This window comes from Bacillus rossius, chromosome 13 (genome assembly GCF_032445375.1).
Source record: "Bacillus rossius redtenbacheri isolate Brsri chromosome 13, Brsri_v3, whole genome shotgun sequence".
In the NCBI taxonomy this organism is placed as follows: domain Eukaryota; kingdom Metazoa; phylum Arthropoda; class Insecta; order Phasmatodea; family Bacillidae; genus Bacillus; species Bacillus rossius.
Window position 1 is genome coordinate 28,472,783 of NC_086340.1, and position 14,018 is coordinate 28,486,800.

Consider the following 14,018-nt stretch of genomic DNA (forward strand, 5'->3'; position numbering starts at 1 on the left):
CCCTCGCGTACACTGATAAAAAAAATTCAATCTTAATTTGCAAACAGTAGTGGTTAAAAAATCATCCCACGATCTTCGAGAATTCACGGGTGTTTATGTCTACGCTGTTAGAAATTGCATATAATTAAAGTTTTATTTTTCTACGAAGAATTCACTTTAAATACGCGAAGACTTCTTCGTAATTTCAAATAACTGGTTCTGCTTAGAAAATAGTGCTAAGTTCTGTTCTTCGGTATAGACATGGTAAATTCACACGTGGAAAAGAATAAGTGTGTTTGTGCAGTCGTCTCTGCCAGATATTGAATGTTTTGCCTATATAATTAGACTATTATTGTTGGTCCATTTTCTAAGTAAGTTAACTTCTAACACGTAAATTTAGGAAGATAACGATAAATTTGCGAAGATCCCTGAATAATTCGTAACCAGGGTTTTTTTTCGTAAATTTAAGGTGAAATATTTTACTGTGCAGGAACCTTGCATAGATCGCGTGATATTCTGGTGATGTAGGTAAGAATTGACACACGTGTCCATAATCAAGACGATAGCTGGTGTCCGTTTTTTTTTTTTTTACTTATTTCAGTTCCTCTTCTTGTCGCGCGTGATGTGTAGAGACCCCGAAATTTCGCGGATAAACTTGGTGACAGTCTAAAACTTACAGTGCTCACAACACTGTACCATCATATTTTCCCAATTAGCTGATTTATAATGTAGAACCTCCCCTTCTTTTGAGTGGGTCTATGTGATTAGGCCACTCTATAGCTGGCTGGCAGCTGACTGGTCCTTAGTCGCAGAAGGAAGTGGCAGAACAACTGTGAACCTATCAGTAGGGACCGGAAAAATTCGTGGTTTCGATGGCCTTCATGATAGACTGCACATTCCCCTGTACACTTGGGCAAATAATGCAAGTTCGTTGGCTGCCGACTTGTAAGTCATCTTGGCTGGTTTGTCTGTGATTCGAACCTTCTTTGGTTGAGGGTTTGTAATTGGTTGAGATTCGTCCAGATGAACAGTAAGCCAATAGCAAAATCATCTAAGAGGTATATTTATTTTAATTTTATCCTATCGCCAATGAAACCACGAAGTTTTCTGGTCTCTACCTATCATCAAAGCTAGGCTAAGGTATACATGTTTGCAGTCTAACTAGTGGCAAAAAAAAATTCGTGTAATATTCTCGTCTCTCTAGAAATATGACTTTTTAAAGATTTTTTTAAAATTTCTTTATTGCGTGTAATAATTCCTGTTCTCCAGTGACAAGGATTATATAAACATTGTAAAAGTATTTAGTCTTAGCTGTCACCTATCAATAACGCGAAATTCGCAAGTCTAAATACATCGTACTAAGCTTGCTTGCTTTCAATATTCATTGTCAAAAATTTTCACTTAAAATTTCACGGAGAACGCTGGTTACAAATTCTCCAAGTATTTTCGTAAATTCACAGTTATATTCGTTATTTTACGAAAATTTACTTTCTTTGAATGTGAAAATGTGAACCGACAATACTAATATTATTGCATTAACGTGTTTAAATTAACGCGTTGAGTCTACAGCCAAAAATTTATTTACAAAGATCGTCTTGTTTTGCTTTAAAATAAAAACGGAACGCAGAACATAGAAGTTGGAATTGAGAGCAATAAACACGAATGTAAGGTTATCCGGAACTGTGAAGAATTGTTTATTTGATATGCATCATGAATGATCCGTAAATTTACTGTAATTTTTGTCAATGTACATACGCCTGAACAATGCCACAAATAATTTTTTTTTGTAAGTGCAAAAAAAAACTTCCGCCCTGCTGGCTTTATGGACTCATAACGCAAGGCCGCGGGTGTTATTTTTTATGTGGCGTCTTAAGACGTGCGTGCAACCTCCCTCCCACCCCTTACCGCTCCGAAGATGCCTGAGAACTTCCTCGCTGCACGGACTCCCGAATGGAATATTCATACGACGTGTAGCGTGACCAGTTTTCATCAGCCAGAGAGGATTCTTGGCCCGGCGTACGGTCGACGCATCGATACTGTCTGTCCGTCCGGGAGTCCGGCCCGCCGCGCCGCGGCGAACACGCCAGGGCGAGGCTCCGCGAACACTCCCCGCGGGGTCAGTGACCTCTTAATAGAGACCGGAAAAATTCGCGGAGTCATTTCGCTACATGCTGAAACGCAAACAATTGCACCTTTACGCAACATCTGCTTTTGGTTCGCTGTTAACCTGGAGGACTGTGGGCCAGTCACAGACCCTCAGTCGAAGCAGTATCGAATCACACGAGTCTTCCGATTCAGAAGCCTCACAAGTCAGCAGCCAATGATCAGGTGACGTTTGCCCGAGTGTGCAGAGGATCGTGTAGTCTATCCTGGTGGTCATTGAACCCGCGAATTCTCTCAGTCCCTACCTCTTAAGATTGACGGCACAATCCTCTTTGTACTCGGGAGAACAGCCGAGTCGTCACCCACTACTGACTCTGGTAGACCCTGTAAGCGGGGACGCTTACGGTTCGATACTTCTCTTTTTTGGATGGTTCGTGAAGTCATACTTGTTTAGGCGAGTTATGAAATAAATAAAAATTAAAGCGAATTTTTATATGATGAGCGCGAAACATTCAAATTTTTTATTCACAGGATTAAAAAAAAAGCTAAATGAAAAAAAAATTGTGCTTTTAAATCTAATCATTTAGTAATTTATATTGAATACTGGTCAAATTAGATAAAAAAACATTTATTTATTACGAATATTATTGACAGATATTGTGTTAGAAACTTTTTACAGTATATTTTAATGTGTATTTATGTAAGTGAGATTATTCTATCGTGGGTATAAGTTATTTGCTTTGTAAATTATTATTTATAAATAAATTAAATTAATAAATTAGACTAAAGATTCAACATATTTAATAATTAATTTTCATTATCAATTTAAATTCATCTCGATTATTTTACTAAATTAAATATTTCATTTTATACACGTTGTTTATACAAATATTGAATACCGATACATTTTTTAAATTGATTTAATTTATAATCTATCAGCAATAAGCGATCAGAATGGCTCGCGAAAAATATATTACCATACTGGTGGCAATATGTATACACTATTAATTTATTACAATTTCCTGGACATACGACATTGCAGTTTGGCACTGTTTTTTATGGGAAAAATTCACAAATGTAAAAATAAGAAATAAATATTGGAAAAAAAATTTTAAAAAATTAATTATTAAATTTTAATAAAAAAATGTACCTCTGCCATTTCGAAAATTGATTGCCATCTTAAAAATACTTAATTATTAACCGATTTTGAGGAACATTTAAAGTTAATAAACAAATAATTTGATTTAATTTTAATAAAAAAAAAGGAATAACGACATGGAGACATCGGTTCGAAGCCGACGAAGACAAAATAAAAATTCCTCCACGGAATCCACCGGCAGACTGCCCTTCCGCCACTAATGCCAAGGCAGATATTACGTCAGTCAGTATGACGTAATGGATGCCATATTGGGTCCGTAATCTTGTTTTCGTCTGTTGGCGGTCGCCAACTCGGATCTGACATATTTTTTCGTCCGCTAGAGGGCACTGCTGTCATATAGTTTAATGTTTGTCCTCCATAGTGCAGAGTTTGGTCAAAAATGAAAGAATTTAACGTTTACGTTCAAGCCAGGTCAAAGGTCAAGGTCAAGGTCAAAGATACCCCCAGAGGCTTATTGGAGGCTTTTTCACGGGGGTTTTAATCCTGTTTGGGGACAATTCGAGTTTTTGAATTTTTTCTGGAGTAAAAACGGGAATTTGTTTCATAAAAAAGGGAATTTTTCTCTCGAAATAGGGACATTTCTAGGACTTTTGAGGAAATCTGACACCAAAATGGCCACCGTGATGTCAGAGGTCGGTTGGTCACTGACCCCATCCACAATACACACCCTGGACCCTGTGCCAGAACATACCACTGTATACTACTCACGACGTGTACTTGAAAGCCACAACAAGGCTAGTGAGTGATAAATCGCAGCCCATCTCACCACTACATCCAAACCTTTCCCGATGGTGGTAAAAATTTTGCAGCATTTTAATGAAGGCTTAATGTTATTATGGGTGATGCAATATCAGCTGTTACCACACCTGCTATTTAAACTGTGTGATAAGCCACGTCACATATGGCTACTTCTGAATGCCCATATGCCAGTGTGTTTGTGTTAGTAGTAATGTAACATTTCTAAATAGACGTGTACAAATTTTAACTATATATTTACATTTTCCTTGAAACCTATTCCTGCATCTCCCACTGCTCCAGGCAATACAAAAGTTATTGAATAATAATATTTTCAACAGCTTCATATGACTTGGTAACGACAGAAGTCTTAATATGTATATTAATATTTTTTTAAATAATAATAACGGGTATACTAATATTTATAGATATTTATGAAACAGTTAAAACATGTAAATACAATTTTGAGTGGTCTGTTCAAGATAACAATTTATATTTTTTCATCGCTGTGTTGGAATCGTTCCCGTATTTGAAATTTTAATGTAGACTTCGTGTTAAAAACCGTGAACTAATGCCCAGGATTGGCAGTTTTTTTTAAAATGCACAAAATTATAAAGCTGTGAACAAACCGGTTTAATTTTTTTAAGTAATACTTCTTTAGTTGTGTTAAATATGAAATTATAGTATGAATCGAACTACCAGGGCACCGTGCAAAGAGAATACAAACTCTGCAATTAAGTTTACTTCAGGTTTATAATTAATTTGCTAGCCAAGATAAATTTTTTTAGAACATACGTGACACTAATGATATTTTACACTTGATTTTTTTATAAATATTTTAAATGATAAGCGCTGCGCCATGATACCTATAAACTTTAGTTGAATTTTCAAACCAAAGATTGCTTTCTAAAAGTAACACGTGTTTTGTTATCGCTGGCTAATTATTCGTAATAATAATTGCCCATGTAATATAATTGGTATTATCTTAGTTGCCAGGAAATAAAACAAAGTAAAACAACGTGCACTCGTGTAGCTTACAATATATTTTCGTTTTGTGTTATTTAATCGTGCCAAAGAAATACAAGTGCTAACTGCCATGTTTTATTTCCACGCATATTTACTGTCTAACTGACTGGCAATCTCGTGCAAAGTTACGTTTCCTTTGTAAAATTTCCAAACAATTTTATTATTACTGTTATTAAAAAATTAATGACATCTTAAAAAAATACTAGTATTAACCTGCGCGAAAACTAAATATTCGATACCATATCTACAATACTATTCGAGGGATTGGAAACTTTCAGACAAGCCGCATTACTGTGATGTCATACTGAGACTTAACCTCCGTTTTTACCTATCACTAGGGACCGGTAAAATTCGCGGGTTCAATGACCTTTAGGATGAACTTTGTAGTTCTACGTACACTCGGTCGAATGTCACCCTCTCATTGGCTGCTGTCTTGTGGAGGTGTCCCAACGTAGCGGCCTGTGGTTCGATACAGCTTCGGTGGAGTGTTTCTCACTGGCCCAGAGTCGTCCAGGTGAGTTGTGAGCCAATAGCGGAGGCAGCACTGAGGTATAACTATTTTAATTTCAGGCTGTCGTGAAATGAATCCGCGAATTTTTCCGGTCTCTACCCATCACGGGCTCCGCCCACGCCGGTCAAACGGGGCCGATTCAACAGCACGGCTACAAGCAGGCCGTCGCTCACTGCTAGTCGCGTTGACTAGGAGAGGGGGGTGGAAGATGGGTGGAAAGGCGCACCTGTCGCTAGTACACGGCCCGGCAACATGCCGTGAACTCCCTTCCGCCAACAACAACCACCCTTGTCGTCAACCCTCCAAGCCCCTGCCCCCCCACCCACACCCCCGGGGACTATTACACCGGCCCGCCGCAGCTGCGGCCTCCGACGGCAAACACCAACACCAACACCAACTCGAGAGCTTCCGGCGTTAACTTACCCGCCTCCCCTCCCTTCACCACGCACTAGAGCCCAAACACCGCGCCAGCACCATGTTAACTACCCCCTGTAAACCTGAAACCAGTGCCGGCGGGCTAGCGCCCCCGATCACATTCATTAGCACGCGCAAACACGGATTCGTCTTGAGGGAGAGCCACATAGATGTATACACGGCGCACATTTCACTGTCGGGGCCTCTGGTTCCCTTTGTGTCGGCACCGGAACCCACGCGTGATCATTAGTAGAGACAGGAAAAAATTCGCGAATTCATTTCGCGATAGGCTAAAATACAAATGGTTATGCCTCAGTGCTGCCTCTGCTATTGGCTCACAACTCACCTGGATGACTCTGGGCCAATGAGAAACACCCAACCGAAGCTGTATCGAATCACAGGCTGCTACGTTGGAACGTCTCACAAGACAGCAGCCAATGAGTGGGTGACATTTGACCGAGTGTACGTAGAACTATGGAGTTCATCCTACAGGTCATTGAACCTGCGAATTTTTCCGGTCCCTAATCATCAGACGCCCGGTGTCAGCATGAAATCCACACTCCTTAAGTAAGTAGTACACATTTACGGTTTCTGCAGCAATCTAAGAATTACAAGAAATTTCATGTATTTGAGTTTGATCTTTCCGAATTTTTAACCAATTCTAAAGTGCTTCTTTTACACCCCTTCCCAGTTTTTGGCATCCAATTTCAAACTAATTTAATAAACGTTCAATAAAATTTCACGAATCCAACGAAATTTGTTGAATTTTCACTCAGAAATTCAGATTTTATTCACCCCCAATATATTTACCAAAAGTGGCAAAAATGACTGAAAAATCAAGAACCTCAAGAAATTTATCAAAGGAAGTATAAGGTCAACGCATTCATCAAAAGTGAACTGGCGAGTTAATTTTTTTTTGAAAGTAAATTTACTTGAGTACTATTCAACTCATGAAAATCACCAGTAAGCATTTTAAAATATATATGATTCATTCCATAATATCAACCAACACAACAATATAAAACATAGACACATTCTTCAAAATTTTTACTCAATCCTAAATCATTTTATTTGAATTGAGAACAATTTAAAATGAACAATATTTTCACTTTTGTTCTTTTTTTATGACTGAGAGTTTTTGATTTTATAATTACATAGTCTCTATGTTTCTTAATTCTTAAAGTTATAAAGTTTTCTCAATTTTTTTACATTACAAAAATTTAATTTAAAAATGAAATAGTAACACAAATAATATTATGATTGATATAACAGTAAGAAAATAAATATTCAAAATTAAAAACACTTAGACTTGGATTCCACATAATGTTTAGCTATCTTATTTTAGACACCAAGTTCTCAATTTAATCAAATTAAGAAAGTTATTAATTTTATGTAATTATACATATTCCTATTGCATTCATCAACTCATCATTATAACTAGATAGATTATTTTTTAGGTTTTTAAAAGATGAAATATTGCCTGTGTTAACATAAAAAGGCTTACTATAATCTAATTTTTTTAGCATCGAAAATATCATTTAAATTATCATCAGGTAAAATTGTATTATCTGTAATTATATCATACATAAATATAAAGAAAATTAAGCTTTTATCGAAGTTAAATGTATTATTACATTTTAACCACAGTGCTAGTAAATGAATTATATGAATTTTTTTATTGCATACAATTCATTAAGTTCAAATTAACCATTGTTTAATAATAATTCAATTTTTTTTTGTTTTAGTAGGATTCGATGAAATGTCTAAATTAACAATACCGCTTTCACTATCATTCATTATATTTGGTAATTCATTAAAAATATAAAACCTATAAAAACTTAATTTATATATTTTACATAATTTGCGATTTCATTTTTTCGGCCTTCCTCTCTTAGCGAGTAACCACCATCTGAATCAGGCTTTTCACTGCATTAAGGTATACATTCTATTGTTAAATTATATCATTTTTGTTCTTCTGATTTTTTTTTTGATTTTTAAAATTTTTTTTTTGCGAATAAATTTTAAATAGCTGTTGTTTCCATAAACTAAAGCACTAACAGATCCAAGAAGAGGTATTAATAATGGCAAAAAAAAAACCTCCATCATGAGCATATAAACCACTTCAATCGTCAAATATTTTTTGAGAATTTTATTTGAGTAAATTAAAAATAATATTAATCGAAATTCCTTCCCTCCTATCAGTTTTATATTTTTTTTTCTCTCGAGTAGTTTTTCTGTTTACAATTTATAAATATATAATATTGTGAGTTCATTTAAGGGCCCATCAAAAGTTATGTTTTTTATCTTCATTAATGTAGAATAAAAATAATAACTAAAAATATGTATACCCTATAGTGATTTTCATAAAATGTTGACACGGCTGCAGCAGAATACTTTTTACCAAAAAATTTACCAATTTTATCTAATATAATTTTATTAGGTTCTATTTATAAAATTGTATAATCACCGTGTCAAGATTCTAAATATTTATGGTCTTTTTATGCAATGTTATGAACTTTTTATCATTAATAACATTCATTAATTCATTAATGAACCATTATAATTTTTAGTTCAAATTTGTAAATTTACCACAATAATTATAACTCGGCAAATGTAATTCGGTCATATTTAAATTGTATCAAACCAAATTATCAATCATTTACCATGATATTAAGAATTCCAAAATGATTCTAGAATAACATTTAAATGTCGTGTACGATATGATAGATATTCCTTTCGGATCGTTCACAACAAATTCAGTAAACATACTGTTTCACTTATTCATATTTGTGATACGTATTTGTGATCCAATCATCAGAGCAATGCAAAAATATAAAGTTTTGCAGTCTAACTGATGACTTGAACAATCCGAAAAATTTCCTGTTTTCTAGCTAGAGATGCAATTATTGCGGCGTTAATTTTATTCCAAACTACTATGAAAAATCATGCCTTTTTATAGCAATCATTCGTATAGAGGCTGATCACATCATTTGGTGTGTTACACGTATTTAAGTACCCAATTATTCTTGTTGTTAATCAGGGTTGTAATGAGCGTGTCAAAATCTATTTAATCCAATAATCAAACTGAAGAGAATGTATATGTAGGGACCGGAAAAATTCGCGAGTTCAATGACCGCTAGGATGAACTCCACAGCTCTATGTATACTCGGTCAAATGTCACCCACTCATTGGCTGCTGTCGTGTGAGACGCCCCAACGTAGTAGCCTGTGATTCGTTACAGATTTGGTTGAGTGTTTCCTATTGGCCTAGAGTCCTGAAGATGAGTTGTGAGCCAATGGCAGAAGCAGCATTGGTGTATAACTGTTTGAATTTTAGCATATCGCGAATTGAATCCGCGATTTTTTCAGGTCTCTACGTATACGTTTTTAAAGTTTTGAATTTATAAAAAATTCGTGGCTCTATTGATGATGCTTGAAGATGGCCACAAAAACGTCGGGCACATAGATATTTCAACAGACTTCAAACCAATCCAAAAGAATAGAATTGTTTCAAAATAAAATTGTAATTTTGTTTATTGTGGGTAAGGTTAGTTTGATCAGCAAACTCACAATTTTTTGCAAGCTGTCTTCACGTGCCTGCTGTTGGTAAAAAAAAAAACATTCTGCATAATCAACTGCTACAGTGCGCCACTTTCCCTTAGGCGTAGTTTCACAAAAACAAATGTGGTGTGTTGTAGTTGTTTACTGTTAGCATATCGTGCCTTGCCCTGTACGTGCATTTCACCGCTCGTCTATTTACCCCCTCCCCCCATAACCCACAACTTTCCCAACCACCCCGAAACCCAGGCTGCTGCATGTATAACATTTGCATATCTGCGACGTTCTTGGGGATGAGAAATGCTCCATAACGCCGATTTACATCCTGCTACCCACACTGACATAAACTCAACTGGTCGGCGCTCACTACGATTACGTAACGCAAGCGTATCCCGGATGTAAAATGGGTCACACTGCCCGCATCAAACTGGACTTGGTTCTCCAACGTTTGGCGGTACGTTATGCCACTAGGCCCAACTTCACCATTCTTTACTCTGCCAAACATTCCCGCTAATGTTACTTAACTTAGGAACTAATAAGTAGGAACATTAATAATTATCACCATTGATGGAGAGTTGAAAAATTCACGGATTCTTTTATGATTAGCTAAATATTAAAAAATTAAGTTCATGTATTTTTCGAGAAAATATTTTGATAATTACTCAGAGTTAAATCAGTGTAACATTAACTGTGTTTCATATTTGGGTGAGTTCAAGTCTACCGTTAGAACACCAATCACAGATAATTGCGGAAGCCAACGCATCCTGACTCGGTCAAATAAAGCAGTGGGCATGTATTGTAGACGGCCGCCAATTACGTGGAAGAAACAGCTGGTGCGGGCATAATATGTTGCAGTCTATTGTGTGTTAAGATTTTTTTTTCGTGCAAAATTCCTGCTTCTATAAATACTAAAAGCTTGGTTATCTGTCTGCTATTGGCTTAGAATTTTGATAGGGAACTTGGAGATATGCCCAAGCTAAAAAAATAATAATGTAACAAACCACAGGCTACCCAGGTAAGACGTCTCACAAGTCATAAATCAATCAAAAGGTCACTTTTGCTCGATTATGCAGAGGACTCTTGATTATAGACTAGAGGTCATTGATCCTGCCAGTTTTATTCTATTCTACAAATAATTTGCAACAAACTAAACTGCAAACATTTACATATTTTAGTACCCTCTGTGATTAGTTATTGGAAAATTTAACACTTCTTGAAGGACTAGAGGCCAATAACAAACCAAATGTTGTCTAATCACGATAGCAGGTACGAGAGGGCAGAATTCAATCACACATGCCTGATATTGCAAAAGGATGTGGAATTCACGCTGATGGTGTAAAATAACGCAGAATTTGAAGTTATCGCTAAAGGACCGGAAATTTCAAGGATGCATTTGGTGTCAGGCTAAAATTAACAGTCCTGTGTATAATGTACTTTCATGTGCTTCTCCACTGGCTTATTTTTTAGTGTAGAACCTCGCCTACTTTTGAGTGGATCTATGTGATTCGGCCACTCTACTGCTAGCTGGTAGTTGAACAGCCCACAGTCGTATAGGGAGTGTTCAAGAAATTGTGATCCCATCATCAGAGCTATGCAAAGATAGAGATTATTACAGTCTGACTGGTGAACAAAATAATCCGCATATTTCCAAGTATATAAATAGAGCTAATATTATTTTGAGAATTAATTTCACTTCAAGCTAAAATTCGCTGACGAAAATGAAGCCTTTTTAGAATACTCGACAGTCAAAAACAAGGTCATATCCTTTGACGGGTTACACAGTATCGGGTGACCACTTCTTCTTGTTTATAACTGGCTCAGGGTCTTCAAAATCACTGCCGTCTAACTACCAACGCGAAGCATGTGTTCATGTGTCTACTTTGATACCCACTGAATTTGTGAAATAATAGTGTCCGATAGGTTGGTGTTACTGCAGAATTGGCAGTCCTTATCTTCTGCACGTGGCTACGGCCGATTGAGATCTCAAGGTTGCCCTCAGCGACGCAGAGTGAATTAAAACATAATCTGTGGCAGAAGTAAAAGATAACAGTGGTGGTTGATGTCCAAATGGATCGTGCACCCATTACGAAATTACATACTGTGTATATATTTTCCACGTGATTATATAGTTCTGGGTACTAAGATAACCTTAGCATAAACTACTCGTTTTTTTTTATTTCGTGCCATTTATTTATAATTCATAACTTACGTTTTGCTCCAGTTTTTGGAAAATCAAATAGTCTTTTTCAATCCATCTAAATATTAGGGTGCTAAACGTACTTTTACGTTGACACACAATTTATTTTTGTTTCGCAATAAAAATGTGTTTGGAAAAATATTTTTCTTTAATGAACCATGACATAAACGAATCGGTTATGTGCCACATAAGACCCTTAGCAAAAAAATATATAATTGTAAAAAATATTATTTTCAATTATAAATTAATGACGTTGCTCTTCAGTGTATAATTTTTACAAAAATGTTGAAAAAACAATTTTTTTTTCATAGATTAGATAACAACAAAGTTTTAATAAAATAGCTACTAACATAAAATATTAAACTAAAAAATCCTTCTTGTTTAGTTTAAGCTACGTTTAATTAAATTTATATATAGAAATAAAAACAACATAAAAAATATATATGTACTGTTTTTCTCGTGTGCTTTTAGTAGGAACCGGAACAATTTGGGTATTTATTTTACGATAGGTTGGAATGCAAACAGTTTACCTTTTTTATGCTATTTTAACTAAGCCACAGTTAATTTGAAGGACTCCGAGTCAATTAATAACTCTCAACAAAATATGTAACAAATTGCAGCCATCCCATTAAATATATCTAAAAAGTAAGTATCCAATAAGCAGATGAAGATTTTCCTAGTAGGTAGAGGATTTTGGAGACCATCCTAGAGGTTATTGAAACAGGATTTTTTTTTCCAGTTCCTAATTAATATGATTCAGAACAAAAACCGTATTAAAATAATCTTGTTATTAATTAGCATTTTATGCCTTGAATTTCACGTGTTATTATAAAAAATTACTTATTACTTTATTGTACGCTTATTTAAAAAAAACTCTCTTATACACAGAGTTATTATATTTATAAATTTGTATGCTTGAATAGAATAAAACATGACATACATATGAGAGATTAATTAATCATGTAAGGTGTACGGTAATAAACGTGACATTTCATAATAAATAAATTGAAGTTGATTTATTGGATGAAATTTGTTTGCTTTACGTTAGTAATATTTAAATTAAATGAGCGTGCTGTTTCATCTGCTGATAGCACATTTCACGCTCTGGTTATCAAAGTGATCAACGGTTCCTGAAAATTATCATCGGATTGGCTTGGTTAGCATTCCAAAAATCTCATTTTCACAAACAAACAAAAAAACCGCAAAACCATTATATTATGTAGTATTTCCATTAAAGAATTTTTTGAAGCATACATTTTTGAACCTGATAACTCATCGTATTGGCACACGATTGTAATTTTTTTTTATTCAACCGTGTAAAAATATTTGCGTGTGACCGAAAAATAAACAGTGTAATAAGGCTGATGCTTTGAGGTACACTGCTAAATCGACTTAGCGAATTGATAACAGGTACTACTACGAAATGATTTTGGAAACATGGAGTTAACGAATGTGGCTGAATCCTCGAGCTACTGCAGTTACTGTATTTCCATATTTCTTGTTTACTCTAGTGACAGCTATCTCACTCTATCTTGTTGTCATGCATGTATGTAATATGTTTGCCCCTATCCCTCTCTTTATATTCTTTTGACATATTGTGGTATTTAAGGACATGTACTTTTCACGAAAAGATTTAGAGATAAGCTGAGAGCGAAAACACTGTAGCATCGTCCGAGTTTCGTAATTGGTAGAGATCGGAAAAAAAAAATTCGCTGTTTCATTTTGCGATAGTCTAGAATACAAATGCATTTCACTTTTTCCTGATTCATTATTGGACTAAAGTTTATCTGAAGGACTCTGAACCAATGAAAATCCCTCAAAAAAAGAAGTGCAGATAGAGGCATTTATTTTTCGTGGAAAGATTTCGAGGTTAGCTGAAAGTTAATACATTGTAGCATCGTCTGTTTTGTGATTGGGTGAGTTTCTTTCATGTGCATGTCTACTGTTAGCACACCAATCGCAGTAACCCAGCGTGGAAGCAAACGCGTCCCTAGTGGCTCGCTCAAATATGGCACTAGACTTCTCTTGCAGACGGCCGCCAATCACAAGGAAGAAACCGCTGGCGTGGGCATACCATATTGCATTCTAATTGGATTTCATATTTATTTGGGAGGTAGCCTACCTCTAGTGATATTATTTCTTGGTCATGGCGTAAGGGAATAGTGGAATTGTTTATAGTTCTTTATGTACAGCATTTTCATTTAAACACCATGCTTTTGTTATTATAATAACTTTCTTAAAATCGTTCTAAACGATATAATTACAGAAAGATTTGATAGGCTCTGAAGGTGAATAAAGTACTAACAACGTTGCCAGTAGATGAAGAAAGCATTAACA

General features: G+C 35.4%; 1 protein-coding gene across 1 annotated transcript in view; it reads left to right on the forward strand.

The window, feature by feature from the left end:
• Nucleotides 1–9,887: 9,887 nt before the first annotated feature.
• Nucleotides 9,888–14,018, forward strand: part of LOC134538611 (cell adhesion molecule 3-like) — a 208,721-nt gene continuing 204,590 nt past the window's right edge. Inside the window, exon 1 of the mRNA XM_063380041.1 lies at nucleotides 9,888–9,938. Coding sequence (XP_063236111.1) covers nucleotides 9,888–9,938 — 51 coding nt within the window. The remainder of the gene's footprint in view (nucleotides 9,939–14,018) is intronic.